The sequence below is a fragment of the Pan troglodytes genome, chromosome 18 (genome assembly GCF_028858775.2).
Source record: "Pan troglodytes isolate AG18354 chromosome 18, NHGRI_mPanTro3-v2.0_pri, whole genome shotgun sequence".
Taxonomy (NCBI): Eukaryota; Metazoa; Chordata; class Mammalia; order Primates; family Hominidae; genus Pan; species Pan troglodytes.
In genome coordinates, this window is record NC_072416.2 from 86,630,282 (window position 1) to 86,652,626 (window position 22,345).

Sequence of the window (22,345 nt, forward strand, 5' to 3'; positions counted from 1 at the left end):
TCCATGTTTTCATCTATATATGGGCTCATAGAAATAAATCAGATCAGGCAAAGCAGCAGCCAAAATGATTCCCATCGTCTCCTCCTGCAGCCTAGACAGACATCAGTCATGGATGATCATGGCTGTCTCCTGTTGACCCTCGGAATCCACCTCAACACAGATCTCCGCCCGTTCCAGCAGCGCCAGCCTGGGTGCCACTTGCTGTGCGTGGAGCTTCAGACCCAGCCCAGGTGCCAGCCCATGGCCACCTCCTCCAGGAACTCCCCTAACTAACAGGTCCACATACTCTAAAGTGGAATCCTTTGGGGAAGGAGGCGAGGCCTGGTGGGAAACCCAGACAGGTAGGTGCTCCATCCAGTTGACAAGCACTGGGTGGGGGCGGGAGGGTGGGGGGGAGGTCCTAGGTTGAGTGAACCAATCAGACATGGGCCCCACCCCCTCCAGAGAGCAGCTGTGGGAAGGCTGTGCCCACTGGACCCTGGCAGAGAGCAGGAAGGGCTGGAGGACCCGTATGCCCCTGGGCAGTTCTCTTGGCCTCCTGGTCTCAGTGTTCCTGTCTGTCCATGGCTGTGGGGAGGGACGGCGCATATCCAGTGTTGTACCCCTGCCTCTCCTACCCACCCGCCACTCTCCTGTACCAGGCAGAGAGCCCAGGCTCTGAGGGTAAGCCCCCACTTCTCCCCTTCCTTGGAGCCAGGGAATAGGTCCCAGAAGTTGGCACGAGATGGGGTCTTAGGAGCTCCCAGCAGGCTGGCGGGTGGTGTGACAGTCCTGCTGTGCGATGATCTCATCATCAGGCGGGAGGGGTCCTTCCTGTCTGCCCCTGGGCCCACTGACGCCCGTTTCTTATGAGTAGGGGGGATGGGGGAGCAGGTAGCAAGTGTAGACCGAGAACATTAAACGGAGATGATACCACTCAGCTGGGAGTGGGGGACAGCCCCCCAGTGCGTGACCTTGAGCAACTCCCCGAGCCTCCGTGAAGTGGGGCTCTTGAACACACCCCGGAGGGCAACAGTTCTCCATTTCCAGGCCTGAGCTGACAGCACCGCGCCCACAAACCTCGCTGACCTCTGACTGCTCCGAGAGGGGGCTGTGGCCCGGGCGCTGTGGGCAACTCCTTCGTGGGTCTCCTGCGGGGCGCCCTGGAGAGGCTCGGTGAGGAAAGAGGCCCCAAGTGGCAACGCCCAGGGCTGCCAGCTCCCGCGCCCCCTCCTCGATTTCCAGCCTGGTCTGAGCTCACAGGGGAAGACCCGAGATCCTGCTCTCAGTTGGCGGACCCCACCGCAGTCTGGGACGGAAGCCCCCTCCCTGGCCCGAATCCGCTCCACACCCCAAGTCTGGCCCAAGAGAAACGTGGGCGTCAAGGCCTCGGGCTTCCTGAGCCGGTTGTCACTGCCCCCACCGCGCACGTGGAGCGTGCGGCAGAGCCCAGGGGTCTGGGGAGGGACCAAGGGCTGGGGGCGGAGTTACAGTGCGGGGGCGGAGCCTCGGGGTCTCAGGACCCAACCAGGTCGGGTCAGGTTTGGAGGCGGAGCTGGCGCCGAGAGGCGGGGCGCAGGATGCGCTGCCGCGGGGCAGCAGAACAGAACCGAATAGGTCTCAGAGTCCCAGCCCGGCCTGGGGACATGACCTCCGGGCAAAAGAGGAGTTGGGGAGGCTAGAGGTCTCCCCGGGGCGCGGGCGGGGCCGAACCAGGAAGGGGCGGGGCATCGAGCGGGGCGGGGACAGTGCCTTGAAGGCCCAGACGGACAGGGGCGGGGCCGCGGCGCTGGGGTCGGAGGCAGCTCCGTAAAGAGCGAGGCGGGCGGGGGCGCGGTCGCGGCTCTGGGGGCGGAGCCAGAGCAATGAAGAGCCGGGCTGGCGGGGGCGTGGCCGCGGCGCTGGGGGCGGAGCCGGAGAGGTGCAGGGCCCGGCAGGAGGCACGGGGCGGGGCCGGAGCGCCGGGGGCGGGGCGGGAGGCGCGGCGGCCGACGACGCTCAGGCCCGGCCCCGCCCCGTGCCTCCAGCCCGCCAGGAGCGCCCTCGCAGTGGCCGCCTGCTCGGCCGCTCGCCGCCCGCGGGTTCCATTGAGAAAAGCCGAGCGGCGGCGGCGGCGGCGAGTGCGCGGGAGCGGAGGAGCCGGCACCCGCCCGCCGGGCAGTCCGCGCGCCCGCAACGCAGGACCGTGGCCTCTCGGGCCTCCGCGGCAGCTCCAGCGGCTCCGGGGCTGGGCGCGCGGGCTGGGGGCGCGGGCCGGGGCGGCCGCGGAGACCGGGGGCCGGGGGCATGAGCGGCCCCGCGGCCCCGCCGCGCCCCCGCCGCCCGCCGCCGCCCGCCCGGGGCTAGAGGCGGCCGCCGGGAGGGCGCGCGGCGCCGGAGACATGTCCAGGAGGAAACAGAGCAACCCCCGGCAGATCAAGCGTGAGTCAAACTTTGCCCGCCGTCCCCTCCGCGCGCCCGACCCCCGCCGGAGCCCAGCCGCCAGCGCCGCCCCCGCCCGTCCCCGCTCTGCCCTGGGCGCCGGCGACCTTCACCCCGCGCCGCGCCCCCCGCGCTGTGCCAAGCGCGCCGTAATCTAATCTCCGCCGGCGGCCTGGGCCCCCGCGTCTCGGCTTGGGCACCGGGGGGTTCAGCCCAGGAGGGGGCCGCCCGGAGACCGGGAGGAGGGTGTTTGGGGGCGCGGCCCGGGCAGCTCGGCCCCTCGCGGCCTGCCCCTCCCCCGCATCTGCGAGATGCGAGATGGTGCGGCGATAGGGCGGCCTCGATCTGGGCTCAGATAAAGTTTAAAATATTCCATTCTGCAAGTCCCGTCCTGATAAGATCGTTCTGTCGGGACGGGCTGAAATTGTGATCTTATCTCGCGCGGTTGACTCTCCCAGGCTTTGTATCTAGAAGCGGAGAGAGAGACCTGGGAGGGAGAGGGGACACCCGGGGCCGCGGAGATGCCTGGCCAAGTGGCAGGCACCGGCCCGCGCCCACCCCCACCGGTGCCGTCGCAGAGCCGCAGGACAGGGGAGGGGGTAGCGCGCAGCTGCCGCAGCCTAGGCACTTGGCTCCAGCCCCCCAGACACCCCCACCCCGTGCCCTAGCGCTGAAGTCCTGAACCCAGGCCCTGCCTGCCTGGTGACACCTCCTGGACCCTGCAAGTGTCCCAGCCAAGGCGGCATGGGCAACAAATGGTGCCCTCGGATGCCCGCGGGCACCCCCTGGCATCCCAGTGGGCTGCTCTGAGTCAGAGAAGGGCCTCCCAGGACGCAGCCCCGGGCCGAGGTCGCCCCTGCACGCGACTAAGTTTCTCGCTGGTCCGGCTCCCTGCCCGGTCAGAGGCTGCTGCCCCGCTGCCACATTGCCAGTGCCCCCGTGATGAGAACTAAGCTGTCGGGGCCACTGTCTGGCCTGAGCCTCTGGGCTGTGCCAGGAGGGAGCAAGAGCACAGGAAGCTACCCTCCCCACCCTATGCCAATAATAACTTTGCGCCTCACAGTTAGGGCCCAGACGCAGGTCTTCCTCCCCGGGGCGCCTCCCCGGAGCCTGACGGGCAGGTCGTCTGAGCCCTGCCAGGAGGCCACGACGGAAACCCGCCCGCTGCCCAGCCGTAGGCGCCGGGGCACTACCTCCTTTGTCCACACGACCACTGCCACCAGGACCCCTTGTGCGGGGCCTGTGGGAGCTTCCCTACTCAGGAGGTCTCCCGAGGCGGGGGTCACAGGCATGAACCGGTTCCGGTAACCCAACTCCCTCAGCGCAAACGGGACCTGTTTTCCGAAAGTCGCCTTCTATCGCGTCAACTCAAGTATTAAAAGCCACCCACAGGTCCCGATCCGCGCTTGTGCTCTGGCTTCTTTTTCCTTCCTCCCCTGAGCGCCTATGTTCGGTTCTGGGGTGTGTGTGTGTGTGTGTGTGTGTGTGTGTGTGTGTGTGTTCACTGTGATGAGAAATGCAGATAGCTCGGGCAGGGAGATCGCAGGTTGGGAACCGATCTCCAGCGCTGATAAGGCCGCCAGCGCCAGCGAGAGCCCGTAGCCCAGCCCAGCGGGGCGGGCAGAGCGCGCGCACTTTGGGAACTGGGACCGCGGCGGGTGCACGGTGAGCCACCGGGGCCCATCCTCGTTGCGGCCCGGGACCGGGGCAGAGAAAGGGCCCGGACGAGGGAGGCAGGGCCGCGGACCCTCCCTGTCGCTCGCGGCCCGGGGCGCCTCCTCCCCATGGCAGATCTCAGCACGTTAAGATGCGAAGGCTGATTGTCACCAAGCGGCGGCGCCCGCCCGCCCTCTTGCCAGCGCCTGTGCCTGCCCGCTGCCCTGGCCTCACCTGCGGCCGGGCCGCGAGTGCAGAGCGGAGGGGGCCGAGCGCTTCGGGCCGCCCACCCCCAACCCGCGCCCCCATCAAAGCCCTGGCGCAGCTGCCCGCGCCTCTGTGCGCCTTTTGTTCCGTGCGGAGATAGATGTGCCGCGCTGATAAGGCGCGCAACCGATGGTGGCTGAGATAGGCGCTTCCATTTATTAACTTCAAACGTGGGAGCGGGGGCAGGGCGAGGCGGGAGCGCGGCCTTGGCCGGCCAGATGGCGGAGGCGATAGGCCGGGCTGCCGACGGGGAGCGCGGGGCCGGGGCAGCTCGGGACCCCCGGCGCCCCCAGCCCGCTGGGTTTTCCTCCCGCCCGAGTCGATGTGAGCTCCGATAAGAGCCTGGCCGGTCGGCCCGATGGCGATCGCCAAGAGCGATAAGAGGCCTTATCTTTGGCCACCAGGCCCGGCCGGGTTGGAGAACAGCGCGGGGGCGCCGCGACTGGGGCGAGTGGGGGCTTGGAACGGCCCGGGTTGGGGCCGGGGAGCCGGCGTCCCTGCGCTGGTCTGTCTGGGGGAGTTTTCTCCCCAAACACACTTAATTGCCAAGAAGTTGATCCTCCCCTGTGGCCGGTGGTACAGTCCGTCAAAATGAAAGAAAACTGGCTTTGCCCGGGCCAGGAGGGGGAAGGGGGAGGACACCCCGCCCCGAGTCCTCGTAGATGGTGCGAGACCGCTAGAGGTGGGTTTGTCACCTCCAGAGGGAGAGAGGGTGTTTTCCCCTTGAATCATGCTGGTGTTGCTGGTAGTTCCTAGCAAGAACCAAGTGTACACTGCTTGGAGTTTTCTTGAAAAAAAAAAAAATCAAGGTGGTTTCCATGGCCCAGGCTGCTTTGGGGGAGGCCAGTGTACCCTGGTGTGGAGGCGCTGCAGACCTGCCTGGGCTGAGCACTGTTGGCTGAGCACTACTGCATACAGGCCCTGGGTCCCAGTGGCAAACGAGAGGGGCAGAGGGGGCAGCCAAGGGGAGCAGGGGGCACGTCAGGTGGTCAGGGACACTTCTTGGAAGGGGGTGACCTTTGGCACAGTAGGGCTGGCCTCAGTTTTCCACTGCTGTCGGGGGAGCAAGGGCTGAGAGGCGCCTGGGGCTGGGGGGCCAGCCTGTGCCAGCAGGTGCGAGTGAGGGCGGGAGTGATGGAGTTGGTCAGGTCCTTGGTCTCCCACTCTGAAAAATGGCATCAGGAATAGGTCCCCAGGGCTGTGGGAGTCCCCAGGTCAAGCTGGAGATATTGAGGGTCCACCGAGGCACTTTGCAGTGGAAGGGCCCATGGATCCCACAGGCCAGATAGAACCCTAGGCCATCTGGGTAGGGCCTTCCGGAAGGAGCCGGGAGGGAGGGTCCCTGAGCCCCTCCTATTCCAGCCCAGGCAGCTGCTGCAGCTCAGAACAAGGTGTTTTTCACACACTCTCAGAGTTTGATTAAACAAATTATTGGTAACCACAGGATGACTAATTCACTCCAAGCTTCAAAGTCACCCACCTGCTCTCCCCAGCAGCCCAACGCCCACCCGTGGGGCTGGCAGTGCCATCTGGCAAGGGCCATTTCCAGTTCCAGAGAGGGCTGGGTTGGGCCCAGAGGGAGATGGGGTGGTTTCTGTGATGTGTTATGAACATGAGTGGGATGTCAGCACAGAGCCATCCACACTGGCCTTCCATGCGTGGGAGGCACCCGGGTGTTGAGGCTGTCAGAGGCCACCTTACCATGCTCATGACCCAGAGTGGTGGCAGAGCATCCAGGAAAGAAGGGGCTTTGGCAGCCTGGCTGACCCTGGTGCTGAACCACAGGGGACAAGTTACTGTGCCTTCCACAGCTCTCAGTTTCCCCCTGTTGGAAACATGGATATGATAGTGTCTGCCATCCAGGGGCTGCAGGTCCTGCTCTCAGCTTACCTGGTCCTTGGCCCAGTTGCCTCGTCCCCAGTCACCATCCTGAGGGGAACGGTGCCTGCAGCCTGCTTGGTGCTTAGGCCGTGAAGCCATCATTGTCATCTCAGAGTCCTGATCCCAGCCACGTTTTTCTCTCTTTCTCTCTCTTTTTTTTTTCCTTAGTTAAAAATTTTTTTAAAAAATAGACATGGAGTCTCACTATGTTGCCCAGGCTGGTCTTGAACTCCTGGACACAAGCTATACTCCCAGCTCAGCCTCCCAAAGCACTGGGGTTCCAGACATGAGGCACCGCACCTGCCCTCAAGCCACATTTAGCAGAGGGAATTAGAGATCGGGAGGTACTCTCAAGGCCCCCCACCCCTAAACCTGGACTCCAGCAGGGTCTGGCGGACCCCGGAGCCCACGCCGTCACCCAGCTCTGGGCCGATTTGCCCCCTTTCCTGGGCCTTAGGGAAGGCAGACAGCTCATGGTCATTTGATGGTAAGAATAATATTCATAACAGCCAATGCTTAAGAGCCCTCTCTGTGCCAGGCTGTGTATTAACTTAAAGCAGGTCCTCTTCTGATCACTATTTTACATCTGGGGAAACTGAAGCACAGAGAAGTTTCTCGCCCAAGCAAGTGATGGAGCTAGAGTTGGAACCCAGGCGGCCGGGCCTGTGCTCCTTAAGGGTGTGTCCGTGAGCACCGCGCTGCCTTCTCTCCATCCTCCGGTTTCTGTCTGCCCTGCCACCCTGGGCCTCTCTCAGCCTCAGTCTCCACATCTGTGAAATGGGCCTTTGGGACCAGAGGCCCTCTGAGGTCTTTCCCCAGATGGCCTCCTTCCTAAGACATGACTGCAAGGGGGAGGGGGTCCCCTGGGAGGCTCATCCGGGCCTTCCTTGGGCCTGGGACTGCCGTCAGCCCCGCCAGCCCCTCCCTGGAGGTCACCAGGAACCCAGCGTGGCATCCAGCACCACTGGGGATTTAAATGGGTCAGTTGGAGAAGAAAGGAGGAGGGAATGTGATGCCATTAATTGTGCCCCTTATCTCCTGTTTCTATGCCAACCAGACGTTCCTGGGCTTGACGGGCTTGTGAATAATACTCCCGCTGGCCTATCTGCCATCGACAGCCTCCTCCTGGAGGCAGCTGTTGCCTGGCCGATTGGTATCACCAACCCCATGGACCCGGCCCGGCCACACTCGGGGCCCTGGTGGGGCTCCTGCCCACCTGGCCACCATACCCGTGGGTATTCCTGGAGGTGCCCAGTGGCTCCTGACCCCATTTCACAGAGGGGGAAACTGAGGCTACAGCCACAGGTCTGCTCTCCAGACCTCATCTGCCACCCTACACTCAGGCAGGAGTGGCCCAGACTGAAGGGAAGGGGGTTCCAGAACCTGCAAAGGGGTCATCTGCGCCCCGCCTGGTGAGTCCCGCCACTCTGGATGCGCTGTCCTTGGTTGTGTCATTAGGAGGCAGATGACCCCATGGGTGAGGGATCAGCCACCTGCAAGCTGCAGGCAGCGCATGTGGCCTTATGGACCAGGGGAGAGCCGGCGCCCGTCAGGGCTGAGCCCCTCCTTAGGGCCTGTGTGCAAGTCGAGACTTGGGTGGCTCCTCTCTGGCTCCTTTTGGCCCCTGGAATTTGCCTGTGTGCAGGCAGCCCCCATGCAGCTCCTTCAGAGGCCCTGTCCACACCTGCCTGATGGCCTTGCCAGCCCATCCTGTCACCCACTCCCCACTCAGGCCCACAAGCTCTCTGAGAGCAGGACTGGGTCAGTCCCGTCCCCACAGAGTGGGCCTCCCGGAACTCTGTCAGATAAATGACCAGAGGGACGCTCAGCTCAAAATAGACATGGTCTGCTCACACCACAGCTCTGCCTGTTACTGGCCGTGGAACTATGGGCAAGGTCTGCCCATGTGAGCCTCCGTTTTCCCATCTGCAAAGTGAGCTTAATGATAGTACCTGCCCCTGAGCACTGTTGTAAGAATGGAAGGAAAATACCTGTTATCCGAGACAGCTGCTACTAACCCTCTCCCCCTCCTACCCTTCTCCTTCCTCCCCTTCCTCCTCCTTCCCTTCATTCCCCCCCTCCTCCTCTTCCTCCTCCCCCTCCTCCTCTTTCTCCTCCCCCTCCTCTCCCTCCTCCCCAGCAGCCTAACGCCCACCCATGGGGCTGGCAGTGCCCTCTGGCAAGGGCCTTCCTCCTCCCCCTCCTCCCCTTCCCCCTTCCCCTCTTCCCCTTCCTCCTCCTCTTCCCCTTCCTCCTCCCCCCTCTTCCTCCTCCTCCCCTTCCTCCTCCCTCTCCCCCTCCCCCTCCCCCTTCCCCTCCTCCCCCTCTTCCCCTTCATGGTCAATCACTTGGGTGAGATCTGTGGTTTCCAGCTTATCTGAGATGGAGCAATCCCTCTTCCCAAGCTGTCTCCCAGGACAGCCCAGCATGTGAAACACACAGGGGCCCTGCCTTGGAAGGGCCCCTCAACCCTGCTGCTCACATAGCTCACTGCGCTGGCCCCAGGTTCCAGGTCAGGGCAGCCCCTGACACCCACCCTCTAGCTGGCTGGCCCTTCCCTCCAGCGCATCCCGACTCCCCAGGCTGTGTGGCCTTGGCATACTCTTGCCCTCTTGGGCTGGGGCTTCCCTTTGGCGAAGGCAGCAAGGAGGGGCTGAGATGATGCTCCTGCCTGTGCCTCTCCACCTCCCCACCCGGCTCTGGGAGGGTCTGGACCAAGCCAAGCCAGAGGGGTTTTGGGGCCAGGCAGCCAAGCGAGAGGCCCAGGGTTTATCGAGGGTCCCCAGCCTACTGTTGGCAGGGCCCGGAGAGCAGTGGGCTGCTCTCAGCCTGGGAAGGTGGGTCAGGAGGAGCGGGGGTCCTCGCGGGAAGGCACACGGGCAGTTCCTGGGGAGCTGCCTGCCATCTTTCTGGGCCCAGGCAGTGTCATGGTGGCGGCCCTCCCTGCCTCGGTTGGTTCAGTGGGCATATACCCATTGTTCAGATGAGGATGAGAAGGTCCTCAGAGGTCAGGACTCGAGTCCTGCCCTGGTGCAAGGACGAAACAGGGGAGATGGTCTGCTCCTGCCCTCTGCCCAACACCAGCCTTCATGTTTAGCACCTGGCACTGACTTAAGGACCCCACAGTGAGGATGGGGGGTGTGGCTCTCAGCCAGGTGGCCTCAGCCAATGCCCACCTTAGAGACTCCGCTTTAGAGTGGGAATAACAGGGTTCCTCCTATCCGAGCTGTGTTGGGTAGTCTAACAGGGCTGGTATACAGTAGGTGCTTAAATAGCAGCTGTTTGGAGCAGACCCCTGCTCCCGGGTCAGGAAGAGGACCTGACTTATTCATGCCAGGTGACATGGTGCTCCTACTCCCGTGGGCCTCGGCCTCCCAGCTGTTCATGGGGCCACTGGGCAGGCTAAGGGCTGAGGGATGGGAGGCCTGGTGAGGACCGAGGGGTGGGAGGCCTGGTGAGGACCGAGGGGTGGGGCGGGAGGCCTGGTGAGGACCGAGGGGCGGGAGGCCTGGTGAGGACTGAGGGGCGGGAGGCCTGGTGAGGACCGAGGGGCGGGAAGCCCTGGTGAGGACCGAGGGGCAGAAGGCCTGGTGAGGACCGAGGGGCGGGAGGCCTGGTGAGGACCCAGGGGTGGGGCGGGAGGCCTGGTGAGGACCCAGGGGTGGGGCGGGAGGCCTGGTGAGGACCGAGGGGTGGGGTGGGAGGCCTGGTGAGGACTGAGGGGCGGGAGGCCTGGTGAGGACCCAGGGGTGGGGCGGGAGGCCTGGTGAGGACTGAGGGGCGGGAGGCCTGGTGAGGACCGAGGGGTGGGGCGGGAGGCCTGGTGAGGACCCAGGGGTGGGGCGGGAGGCCTGGTGAGGACCGAGGGGCGGGAGGCCTGGTGAGGACCCAGGGGTGGGGCGGGAGGCCTGGTGAGGACTGAGGGGCGGGAGGCCTGGTGAGGACCGAGGGGTGGGGCGGGAGGCCTGGTGAGGACCCAGGGGTGGGGCGGGAGGCCTGGTGAGGACCAACGGGTGCGAGGCCTGGTGAGGACCAGGATGCTTGCTGGGGAGTCCCCAGGTTCCCACCCCATCTCCACCGCAGGGGCTTTGCCTCACCACCTGGGCTGCACCCTCAGGGCTCCGGGTGGTTGCCGGCCTTCAACTCTGGAGAGGGAGGTGACCAGTCTGGGGACCGCGTCGGACAACAGCGCAACCTCACGTCCTGGCCTGGCCTTGCTGTGACCCTTTGGCCAGTGGCTGTGTCTGGGGCCTCTGTTTCTCTCTTGAAGGAGGAGCTTAATGAGAACACCTCCTTCCCGGCTGTTGTGTGGGGTGCAGGCTGGGAAGGGCTGTCCTAGGGACACGTCTGTGAGGGACTTTGCTGCCTCTGGAGCTGCCAGTTGCATTATTGATATTTTGCCAAAAGCCCTGAGGGCTGGACGTTAAGCAGAGTCCCACTGGCCCTCCCCTCCTTCAGGTGTTAGGTTGTGAAGGGAGGAGGGACTCTGCCTGAGTGTGCCACGCCCTGGACTGGGCTGGCCTCACACCCCAGCCCCGGCTGTCCTCTTCTTGCCCGGAGATCTGGCCCACTGCTAAGATCATCGTTGGCACTGGCCAACCCATTTTACAGGAGAGAAACGGAGGCCCTGGAGGCGTGACATGCGTGAGGTTATGTGACGTTGGAGCTGGGGCCGTGGACCCCGGGGGTGGGCCCAGGTTTCTCTGGGCACTGCCCACTCAGCACCCCCAGGCCACCAGCCCTACTGCATCGGCCTGCGGCCGGGAGAGGCCCAGGTTCCTCCCCATCTCCTCCTCCCTCCCCAGCTGCCTTGTGTTTTGGGGGAAGGCAGTGGCCCTGCTGAGGCAGGAATGTGGTGGCTGACCTTGGGCAGAGCCGGGTGAGCAGATAAGCAGGCCCCTCCCCTCAGCCTCCTGTGCCTCCGTCTGCTTCCCCAGCTTCCCCTGGGCTGCTGGCTGTGGTCTTGGGAGCCTCAGCTTCCCCAGCTGTGAAATGGGTGTTGGGGGCTGGTGGGCAGCTTCCGAGAGCTCAGGCCCTGACTCCCCTGGTTCCCTCAGTTCCCCACCTGGAGCTGGAGTGAGCCTGGCATGCTGAGGGCTCCTGTCTGCTAAGTGCCTTACGGGCATCCCCCTCCTGCCCTTCTCCAGACACCACTTAGCTTTGGGTTCTCCACCCATTTCGCACGTGAGAAAATCGGGGGTCAGAGAGGGTGGGTGGCTGCACTAGAGTCTCACAGCACACAGTGGTGCTCTGGCTGTGGAGGCAGTGGCAGGGCAGGGTGGCCCTGCCCCAGCTCCCGGGCGGGCTGCCTGTGCCTAGGACCTCCTGGACTGTCAGGGGTGTGGCTTCCTGAGAAGGAGGGGGCAGCCACCGCGGGCTTCCGGGTTGTTCCGGGAGCTTCCCTGTGGGCCGCCATGGTTGGAATCCTGGAGTGGAGAATCCTAGATCCTCTGTCATTATAGGGAGGTTACCTTGCTTCTCCAAGCCTCAGTCTCCATCTCTGCAAAATGGGGGTGTCGTAAGGCACCAGGCTGGGCTCCAGGGTTGCCCGGTCTTCGTGCAAGTCACTCAGCCACCCTGAGCCTCAGTTTCCCCACTATAAAATGGAGCAGTGATGCTCACCTCACGGGGCTGTGAGGAGCGATGCCACCCAACACGGGAGGTGCAGCCCGGGCCAGGGCCCTCTGTGGTCTGTGCTGTGTAACAAAATCCACACAAACAGGGCAGGGGCCCCCCTCCCCTCCCCAGGTTGCTGACGTCCCTCAGGTGTCTCTGTCACGGCTGGCCTTGCGTGGGCCCACTCCTTCCCACTTCCTTCTGGGCACCTGCACCCATCACCGCCTCCTGCCCCAACTTCCCTTTTTTCCATCAAGCTCCCACTTCCCATGTCAGACCCAGGGAGCAGGAGCGGAGGAGGCCCCAGGGCCAGGTGGTCGTGGCTCCTTCCCGAAGTGATGCATGAGGAAAGACCTGCTGGGGAGTCCTCCGGGGACAGGGGACAGGGCCTCACGGTTGATGGCGCATCTATCCTGGACATCCTCAGCCCCCAGTGAGGGACCAGGTGCCTGCAGCTGCCCCCTCAGCCTCTCTTGGGGTTCCTCTGGCAGCAGGCACCCAGACCCTCGTGATGGGAGGGGAAGCCAAGACTCAGAGCCATCAGTGGCCACAGGGCCCTCCCCCGGATGTGACCCCAGGACCTAAGCCCCTCTCCACACTCAGCCCCCAGGTTCACCGGTGTCACAGCACCTACTGGGCATTTACTAGGCCCCTGCCTGGCACTCGGCCACCGTGCCCAGGATTTGATAGACGTGGCCTCACGTCCTTCTCCCGGCAGCCTTTGAAGGAGGCCCAGTGTGCAGATGGGGAAACTGAGGCTTAGAGAGTTTCAAGGTCAGCCCCAGCCCTGGAGCTTGAGCTCCTAGATCTGGGCGGGGAAACCACCCAGCAAATATTTTGAGGAGGGAACGAGAGGAGGGCAGCAGTGGTGGTTTTTATAGGAGACCTTTCCCTGCTCCCGCTGGGCCAGGGGACGCCCGTCTTCAGGCTGAGGAAACTGAGGCCTTCTTGTATCTCTAGGCAGATCCAGCTCTGGCCTCAATACTGTGTCCTCTGGCTGTGTGACCCTGAGAAGCCTCAATACTGTGTCCTCTGGCTGTGACCCTGAGCAAGTCCCTTCCCTGCTCTGGGCCAAGGTGGCCACTGCAGGGCCTTAGAAATGTAGGAAAGAGATCAGAGCCACGGCTAGACCTGGCACACGTAGGGCAGGGCCAGCCCTGGGCACTTCCAGGAAGTCCCAGACCGTGGGATGGGGCTCCAGCCAGCCAGGAGGCCTTGATCGAGGTGTTTGTTCTATACCCCGTGGTCCCTCGGTCAGTCCTTGGGGGCTGGAAGGAATGGATTGGAGGCTCCTTCTTCCCAGTGGACAGAGGTGCTGTGTTTAGGGCCTGGGTGCCGCGTCTCAAGGAAGGGCCCTGAGGACAGGTGAGCAGCCCCTCAAAATTTAAGGGTGCACTGAGCACACCTGGGCCCGAGGGGCCGAGGCATGTGAGCCGTGCCTCAGGTTGAGACCCACAGGGGCAGGGCCCCCAGGTGCCCCCAGGCTGCCTGTTTATACTGATAGTTCCCGACTCCAGGCCTGGGCCCTGGATATGCTCCCAGAGGGGACGGGACACCCTGCAAGTCCCAAGGCAGGAGGACGGGGTGTTTGCACCTCGGTCCTGCTGCTGTCCCCAACACCACCTACCGCCTTTCCACTTCATGGGCCTGGAACAGCTCAGGAAGGCTTGGGACTACCCCAGCCTTCTTGGGACCTTGAGGCAGTCAGCCTCAGTTTCCCCCATTGCTCATAGGCCCACACCCAGCTCCACCAAAACCAAACATTTTCCCAGAGAGCAGAGAGACCCCCTACCCCTGCCATGGCAATGGTCGGTGGGCACCCAGGCCCTCTGGGGCCCTGGCTCAAGCCGATCATCCCCATACCCTTCCAGCTCCACAGGCTGCGGCCTGGTCCGCCCTGCACTGTCTCCTAGTCCAGGCCTCTGGCAGGCACAGGTTTCAGCTCCTGCGATAACTGGGAAAGTTGAACTGGCCCCATTACTGCGCCAAGATGGTGAGTGAGATACAGCCTTGATAATGGAGGAGATACCAGCTTCTCGGTGGCCAATAGCCCAGCCTCTCCACCCATTAACATTCCCCACCAGCGATCCGCCGCCTATCTCCTCCATTTCCACTCCTCCCGAAGATAAGAATGGAAATTCTGACTTCATAGCTCACTGATTAAAGTGTCTGGATTTCTTGATAATACACAGATAAATTATGTTTTTGAAAAAGAAGGTAGGGAGGAGGGTGAGGAGGATGGGGGCCTGGGGTGGGTGGGAGCCCTTGGCCGTTTCTCCCAGCCTCTTTTGGCCCCTGGGCCAGGCCATGAACCACAGAGCATCCGGCCTACACCGCCGCGGCCTCTGCACAGACCCCGTGTCCGGAGGCGCAGAGTTAGCTCACAGCAGGGCCCGGGCTGGGGAGACACAGGCAGGGCGCAGCGTCTGCTCAGAAGACAAACAGCAGAAACATGTCGTAATGCTGGAAACAGGCTGGTGCTGGGAGCTAGTAACCGTGGCCCACAGGCCTGCGGGGAAGCCCTCTGTCGGGGAAGTGCCCCTCCCAGCAGCCTGGTGGTGGGCAAAGGGTGGAGGAAAAGCCAGAAGTCTGGGCCTGGCTGGCTGCGCCTGTCTTGGGCCATGTCTCGGTGCCTCAGTTTCCCCACCTGTCAAATGAATGGGAGCACGGGGCCCTCCTCACAGCCTTGACAGCAATGCAATGCCCCAGGGTGGGCATTTCGCCTGTTTGGATCCCTGGTGTCCCCCTGGTGCCTAGAACAGTGCCCGGTTATACAGTAGGTACTTAATAAAGGTGGAGGGCCCAGGCAGAGCCCCATTGGCCAGCTGGGGAGGGGGAGGGGCTTGCCTGCATTGAGAAACCCTGTGTGCTCCCCGGCCCGGCTCCCACCCAGTCCCCAGCCATCCCTGGCCCTGCTGCTGCACCTGACAGCTGCGCCCAGATGGGACTCAGGTGCCATCGCGGCGTCTGTCTGGATAAAGCCGCCTCCTTCAGCTGATCCGAGATCCGGCACTGATGGAGCGATTAGCAGCGATTAGAGCCCGGCGTGCGGCTAATCCTCCTGCTGAGGGACAGGTGAAGCAGCCATAGGGGTGGAGGAGGGACAGGTGAAGCAGCCATGGGGTGGAGGGGGCCAAGGGGCCCGCCGTGCATGGGGGAAACCAAGGCCACGCAGCTACGATGTCTCCTTGAGGCAGTGGCCCGGCCGCTCCCTCGCTGGCAGAAAGGCTTCCTGTGGAGCCACCTGGGCTCCCAGTGGGTGCAGGCCAGCTTGCCATTTCCCCCTTCCTGGATTTTATATTTTGAGTGACTCTTGAGAAATGAGATCCTCTGGGATCCCAAAGGCATGATCCCTGGGGTGGTGTGGATGGTGACATTTCTGGGTGGTTCTGGGACCCCCAGTTGTAATGATCCTGATGGCGGCCGTGGTTAGACAACAGCTCCGTTACCCAGCCCCGGCAGTTCTGGCATGGAGTACTCTGCAGCCCTGGGAGGGGCGCCTATGACCTCATTCTCCTCAGAGAACTGAAGGCTTAGCGAGGTTGAGTAACTCATCCAAGATCACACAGCATGAAGAGAACAGAAGGGACCCTGGCTTCTAGCTTAGAGTCTAGCCGAGGTCAGAGTCTCCATCCTGGCTGGAGGTTCTGGGGTGTTTGCAGTGGGGGGCAGCCCACGAGCCTCCCAGGGGGCTCACCCCTCCCTTTCAGGGAGAAAGGCCAAGCACAGAAAGGGCAGGGGACGGCTGAGGGCTGCACAGCCCGTCCTGGCAGTGGGAGGGGATGGGCGGAGGCTGGCCTGCCTCTATTCTTGTTTCTTGGGTTCATTTCATCTGTCCCCAGAAAATAAGCTCCTTTGGTGAGAAAGTTGGTTTCTTTCTAACTTTTGGGTTTGGTTTTGTTTCAATATTCTAAAAGGAAGTCAGCTATTTCCAGTGCAGTGGGGTGTGTATGTGGGGGAGCGGGGTAAATGTCAGCTCCAGTGACCAGCGTTTAAATCCTGCCCCCTGGCCGGCAGCCTCTCAGTTTCCTCACTTGTATCATGGGCATGATCACAGTTCCAGCCTCCTTGGCCTTTGAGGAATTAGGGCAGAAGTGGGTAAAGCATCTGGGGCCCTTGTGCAGCAGGGCTCAGTGAACCCTAAAACAGCGGTGGTATTAATGGGGGGACACGAGCCGGGGCGAGGGTCCCTGGGGTGGGGCCACCTCTCCAAAGCCCTCTCTGCCCGCAGCCCACCATCCCTGAATCCTACTGGCATTCTTCCTGCACGGTTTTCCGCCAACAGCTACAGTGTGCCGATGACCTCAGTGATGTCACCTAGGGCCTCGTCCCATCACACAGTGGCCAGAGTGGCTCCAGAACATTTGTCCCTGTGATCCAAGAGTCTACCCCTTGTCAGTCCCCCATAGTTGCCACAGTCACCCAGACCAGGAGCTGCAGCAAACAAGCAGGGGGTACAGCATCTGTCCCCATGGCCCTGGTTCTCATACACATCCCAGAGGCTCAGGCCTCAGTTTCCTCATCTGTCAAATAGGGCCGACACCGCTAAGCCTGCCCTGCAGGCCATGGCCAACCTCCCTGAGGTCTCCCCACCCCTCCCAGTGGTGCCCACCCAGGGCTTCTCGAGGAAGGAGCTCAGCACCCACCCCAGTGACACTTCACTTCTCTGGGCTTTGCTGCCTTTTCCTATAAAATGGGGTGCCAGTCGCCCTCTCAGAGTCCTTTCAAGGAGCTGATGGTGTAGACTGCGAGACCTGCCCTGCAGGGCGCATGCGCAGCTGCTCCTGTCATGCTGGGACCTCCGGACCCCGGGTCTCGCAACCGCCTTGGATCCCCTCCCTCCTCCAGTCACGGGCTCTGGGCTGGCTGCTGGGCGTGTTGGGCACAGCGGGCCCTAAGCTGACCCGTGCCCTTTGTGGCTGGGACCTGAGAGGGGGAGGCCCCCACCCCCTAGTTCCATGGCTTTGGGAGGTGGGGGTGGGGTGTTTTCTACTCTACCACCCTACAACGAAAAAGAAGAAAAGGGAACTTGATAAAAAGGGCGATGCGTGCTGTGCGGTGGAGGAGGTGCTATCGCCGTTATCTATCTGCCTGCTCGAGCTGAGCGGCCCCCCTTCCCCTTATCTCACCCCACCCTAATGCCAGGAACAAAAGCGAGAACACACTCTCACCCGCACACCCGCGAGCCCACCGCCACCCCTCAAGCACCCGCGAGCCCACCGTCCCGACGCACCCGCGAGCCCACTGCCTGCGGCGCACAGAGCCACCAGATCTAGAGGAAGAGCTGAGCACTCGGGGTGCTCTGAGAGTCATCATCATCATCATTTTGCAAAGAAAGCCCCCAAATAGCCCTCCCTGAAACAAGGCAGCCAAAAATAAGAAGTCGCCCTAAACAGGCCCCCACAGGAGAAAAGAGGCCGGCCTTGGAGAGGGGTTGGGACTTGGGGCCAGGTCCCAGCTGTGCCGGCCTCTTGGCTGTACGACCTTGGGCCAGTATCTTTCACGCTCAGAGTCATCCCTGAATGGATGTCAGGGAGCCTTCGAGGAAAGGGGAGAGCCTGCACTGTAACTGAAGCCCCCCACCAGCCCCATGCAGCTTTCTGACCCTAGACTTGGGGCTGGGACCAGTCACCCAGAATCTGATACCCCCAGGGCCCCGCCCCCCAGAGCCCCACCCCCATGGCCAGGGCACCACTCTCCTAACCAGCCTGTTGGCAGCCAATGGAAATGGGGTATGCAAATGAGCAGGGGTGAGGCCCAGGGATTGGCTGAGCTGCTGTGTGGGGGCAGGGCCTCCTCCAGGGGCTGCCCTTGACCTGGGGGAGTAGTTCCCATCCTGGACCCTGCCCCAGGACGGGAGACCTCTGCCACCACCACCACCGGCTCTGGAAGGGCCCGCCTTTTAGGGGCCTCGCCGTCTGGGCACAGGCGGATGGACAGGCTGGCCTCTGGATGACCTGCCAACCCTCAGAGCCCAGACCCACGTGGCCTCAGTTGGGGACCAGGACCCAGGAGTTCCCGAGAGGAGTGCAGCCAGCAGCCACTCCCAGATGGGAACAGCGAGTTTCACAACCCGGCAGGGACGGCCCCGGGGCCAGCCAGCCTCCCACCCCCATGTCTGGGCCCACTCCAGACCCTCCTGCAGGCTGCCCCCCACCGCTCCACCCTCTCCCCGCGCTGACTTCCGTCCGGAACCTCATTCTGCCAAGCTTCTGAAGTGCCGGCCGGGCCGGGGACGTGGCACCATCTTAATGAATGACAGTCCCAACCCCTTTGCCCACCCTCAGCCTCCCCATCTGTAAAACCGGAAGGCGGTCTAGTAGGTCTGCCTCCCAGGATGGTTTCTGGGCTCTTCAGCAAGCCCCTTGCCGGCCTGGGCCTCAGTTTCCCCTTCCACACCATGAGGCTGAGGTGGCAGGTTCTCTGGGGGTCCTCCTGTCTATGGCTGTGGCATAGCCTGGAAACCTGGGGTCTTCCAGATTTCCCATTGTCAGAAGTTCACGTGCCAGGAGACCATGTCTATAGGGGGCTCAGGACACCTTAGGGGGCATGCGTCTGTGTTCCGAATCCACCCACACTGCACAGTGGGTCTTGTTGGCAAGACCAGGATGAGGCAGGCTCCGCCGGCCTGAGACCTGGCTGGAGGCCCTGTCAGCTCCCACGGCACCTGAAAATCAGCCACAGGTGTGGGTGTTTGTCAAAAATGTGTAAGTGGAAAATAGTGGCGGGGCGAGGAGAGAGTCTGGGCTGAGATCTAAGGAGAGGAAGTAGGGAGGGGCCGTCCGACCAGAACCAGACATCACCTTGGCCAGGGCCCCACCCCTAACGTGGGGTGCAGTGCCTCTCACGTGGTGAGGGTCAGAGGTGCGTGCCCAGCCCAGAGGATCTCCCCACGCAGCCCTCCCAGTCTGCAGAGGGGTATCCACGCATGCAGGCAGCTCCGTCCTCCCCCAGGACAGCTTGGGGCATACAGTAGGTGCTCCATAAATACTCCCCAGCTGATTTCTGGATCTGCTCCCTTTGCCTGGCTGTGTCCCCAGAGGCAAAGCAAGCAGAAGGAAAAAGGAAACGGAGAAAAAGCCAGGGCCTCCAGAGCCAGCATTGTCCTGGGCAAAGGCCCCTCCCATGTAGGGGCATCGCCTGTGGAGAGCCAGGGTCCTTGTCCCTGTGCCGGGGCTGTGACTCACTCCTGCGGGGTCCTTGCTGTCAGGGCCACCCCACCTGTCCTGGGGACGGGGCTGCTGGATGGGTTGGGGCGGGCAGCCTCTGGATGCCCACGGGTGTCCCCTGTACTCTCCAAACCTGTACTGAGTGCCTGCTGTGTGCTGGGCATGGACCAGGGACCCCAGGTGACCTCATGGAACCCCAGCCTAACGGGGGAGAGTGAACACAGGGTGCTCTGTGGCAGAACCACTGGGGAGGCTGTTGTTGGGGGACTGGTGGTGTGGAGGGCCGGGCGGTGACGCTGAGTGGCAGGTGAGGACGTGGCACGGCGTGGAGGGCCGGGCGGTGACGCTGAGTGGCAGGTGAGGACGTGGCACGGCGTGGAGGGCCGGGCGGTGACGCTGAGTGGCAGGTGAGGACGTGGCACGGCGTGGAGGGCCGGGCGGTGACGCTGAGTGGCAGGTGAGGACGTGGCACGGCGTGGAGGGCCGGGCGGTGACGCTGAGTGGCAGGTGAGGACGTGGCACGGCGTGGAGGGCCGGGCGGTGACGCTGAGTGGCAGGTGAGGACGTGGCACGGCGTGGAGGGCCGGGCGGTGACGCTGAGTGGCAGGTGAGGACGTGGCACGGCGTGGAGGGCCGGGCGGTGACGCTGAGTGGCAGGTGAGGACGTGGCACGGCGTGGAGGGCCGGGCGGTGACGCTGAGTGGCAGGTGAGGACGTGGCACGGCGTGGAGGGCCGGGCGGTGACGCTGAGTGGCAGGTGAGGACGTGGCACGGCGTGGAGGGCCGGGCGGTGACGCTGAGTGGCAGGTGAGGACGTGGCACGGCGTGGAGGGCCGGGCGGTGACGCTGAGTGGCAGGTGAGGACGTGGCACGGCGTGGAGGGCCGGGCGGTGACGCTGAGTGGCAGGTGAGGACGTGGCACGGCGTGGAGGGCCGGGCGGTGACGCTGAGTGGCAGGTGAGGACGTGGCACGGTGTGGAGGGCCGGGTGACAGGTGAGGATGTGGCATAGGGAAACACATCCCCGCCGAGCGCACAGTGGGAGCTCCGAGCAGGGGATGAGGTCGTCCAGGAAGGGGCGGGAGACGCAGCGTGACGCACTGACCCAGGGCCCAGCTCAGATGCCAGCACCTCACCCGTGGGGTCCAGCCTCCGCCACAGGCATTCCCTTCCCCGTGTGCCCTTGCCAACTACATACTGGGCTGCCCAGAGGCTGCCTTCTGAAGGAGCGAGGAGGCCGGGAGGAGGAAAGCCCAGCTCCCCTGCAGCCATAATAGACCAGACTTTTCCTCTCCACTTGCTCCGCCCTGACCGCGATGGGCACTGAGAATTCAGACAAGAGCCGGACTCCCTGAGCTCCCAACCAGCTGACCCTCCAGGGCTGCAGCCATGTGTGACCTCCACCCTCGCGAAGGCCAGCGGCTGCAGGGTCTGGCTCGGGCTATAGCATCTAGGCTCTGAGATGACCGTGGCCGTGGCGGCTCCCACTCACAGTTCAGGACCCCGAGATGACCGTGCCCACAGTGGCTCCCACGCATAGTGGAGGGGCCAAGACCCCAAGATGACCGTGGCTGCGGTGGCTCCTGCTCACAGTGGGGGATGCCAGGACCCCGAGATGATCGTGGCTGTAGCGGCTCCCACTCACAGAGGTGCGGTCAGGGCCCCAAGATGACCGTGGCCACGGTGGCTCCCACACACAGTGGAGGGGTCAGGGCTCCCGGCTCTGAAGCCACATGGCCTGGGCATGAATTCCTGCCCACTACTTACTCACACTGGGATCTGCCACAGACACCTGAGCCTGTGACTAAGACTAAGGCTGTGTCTCCATCTCTGTGAAATCGGGGCGAGGCCCCCGCGGGCTGGGAGGGCTCTGGGCCTCCAGCTGGCTGTGCACCATGTTCCACTGGGTTATTCCTGAGGGGACCTGCAGGTCCACAAGAGCCTTGGGTGGGCCGGGGCAGGGGCCGTGTGGTCTGCAGGGAGTGGAGCCAGAAGCCTGGGCCTCCCTGGTAGGAGCCCGGCAGGGCCAAACCCTGATGGGCAGCGGAAGTCTGTTGGGGCCACTCTCACGACAGGTCACCTCAGCTGGGCTCCCACCACCCATGGCTGCCAGCAACCCCACCCCATCTGTGGACCCAGTTCGTGGAGGGGGCGCAGGGTTGAACCCCAGCGAACCCCACCCTCAGTGTCCACACCCACAAGTGGCTGGAGGCACGGTGGTGGGCAGGGCAGGTGCCCACAGGGTGGGGCACACAGGCAGGGATGTGCCAGCTCTGCGCCTCGGTCCCAGGAGAGAGGGAAGAGGCACCAGAGCGCCTGCTGCGCCCACAGCACAGAGAGGGTGGCATTTCCTGCTTTTTTGTTTGAATTTTCTTTTTTTTTTTTTTTTTTTTTTTTGAGACTGAGTCTCGCTGTGTGGCCAGGCTGGAGTACAGTGGTGTGATCTGGGCCCACTGCAACATCTGCCTCCCGGATTCAAGAGATTCTCCTGCCTCAGCCTCCTGAGTAGCTGGGACTATAGACGCCTGCCACCACGCCCAGCTAATTTTTGTATTTTTAGTAGAGACGGGGTTTCACCGTGTTGGCCAGGATGGTCTCCATCTCTTGACCTCGTGATCTGCCCGCCTCAGCCTCCCAAAGTGCTGGGATTAGAAGCGTGAGCCACCATGCCCGGCCTGAATTTTCTATTTTTTATTGTGGTAAAGTGTACATCACATTTACCATATTAACCCTTTCCAGTGTACAGCTCAGGACACAAGTGCATTCGGTGCTGGGAACCCAGCAGCAGTGGGTCCCCATAACTCCACGCCCTCCCGGCACAGGCTCTCCCTGATGGTGGCTCCCACCCTTGCCCCAGCCCCACTCCAGCATCCTAGGCTCCGCCTCTGTGGGTTGGAGGCTGATGTGTTAACTCCCGGTTTCAGGCGGGGCAGCAGGCCCAGGGCAGGCCTGCATCACAGAGCTCAGAGCTCTAGCGCCCCACAAGCTTCCAGGACGCCGCAGCCCTGGACCCCACCAGGATGAGGGGCCAGCTGGGCAGGAGGTCTGGGCGCAGGCCCTGCAGCGTGCCGTCCCCCGTGGGACCGGGCAGCCTCCGTTTCTGCAGCTGTGCGGTGGGAGCAGTTGCTTTGCTGCCTGAGACCCTGGAACGAGGAAAAGGCTGAACTGAGCCAGAGGGCGTGACTTCTTCCTTTCTGAAAGGCATCTGAGGGTCTGGACACTAGGGTCCCCGGGTCTGGGGTGAATCCTGCTCCTGGCCCCCGGGAATCTCCGGGACGGCCCACTTGGAAGAGGACGGCAGGAACCACCCACCCTTGGGCTGTGGTTCGATGCTGTGAATGAAAGCCTGGAGTCTCC

General features: G+C 63.2%; 1 protein-coding gene across 1 annotated transcript in view; it reads left to right on the forward strand.

Moving 5' to 3' along the window:
* The first annotated feature begins 1,981 nt into the window (after positions 1–1,981).
* Positions 1,982–22,345, forward strand: part of ZFPM1 (zinc finger protein, FOG family member 1) — an 82,810-nt gene continuing 62,446 nt past the window's right edge. Inside the window, exon 1 of the mRNA XM_016930369.3 lies at positions 1,982–2,400. Coding sequence (XP_016785858.3) covers positions 2,361–2,400 — 40 coding nt within the window. The 5' untranslated portion in view covers positions 1,982–2,360. The remainder of the gene's footprint in view (positions 2,401–22,345) is intronic.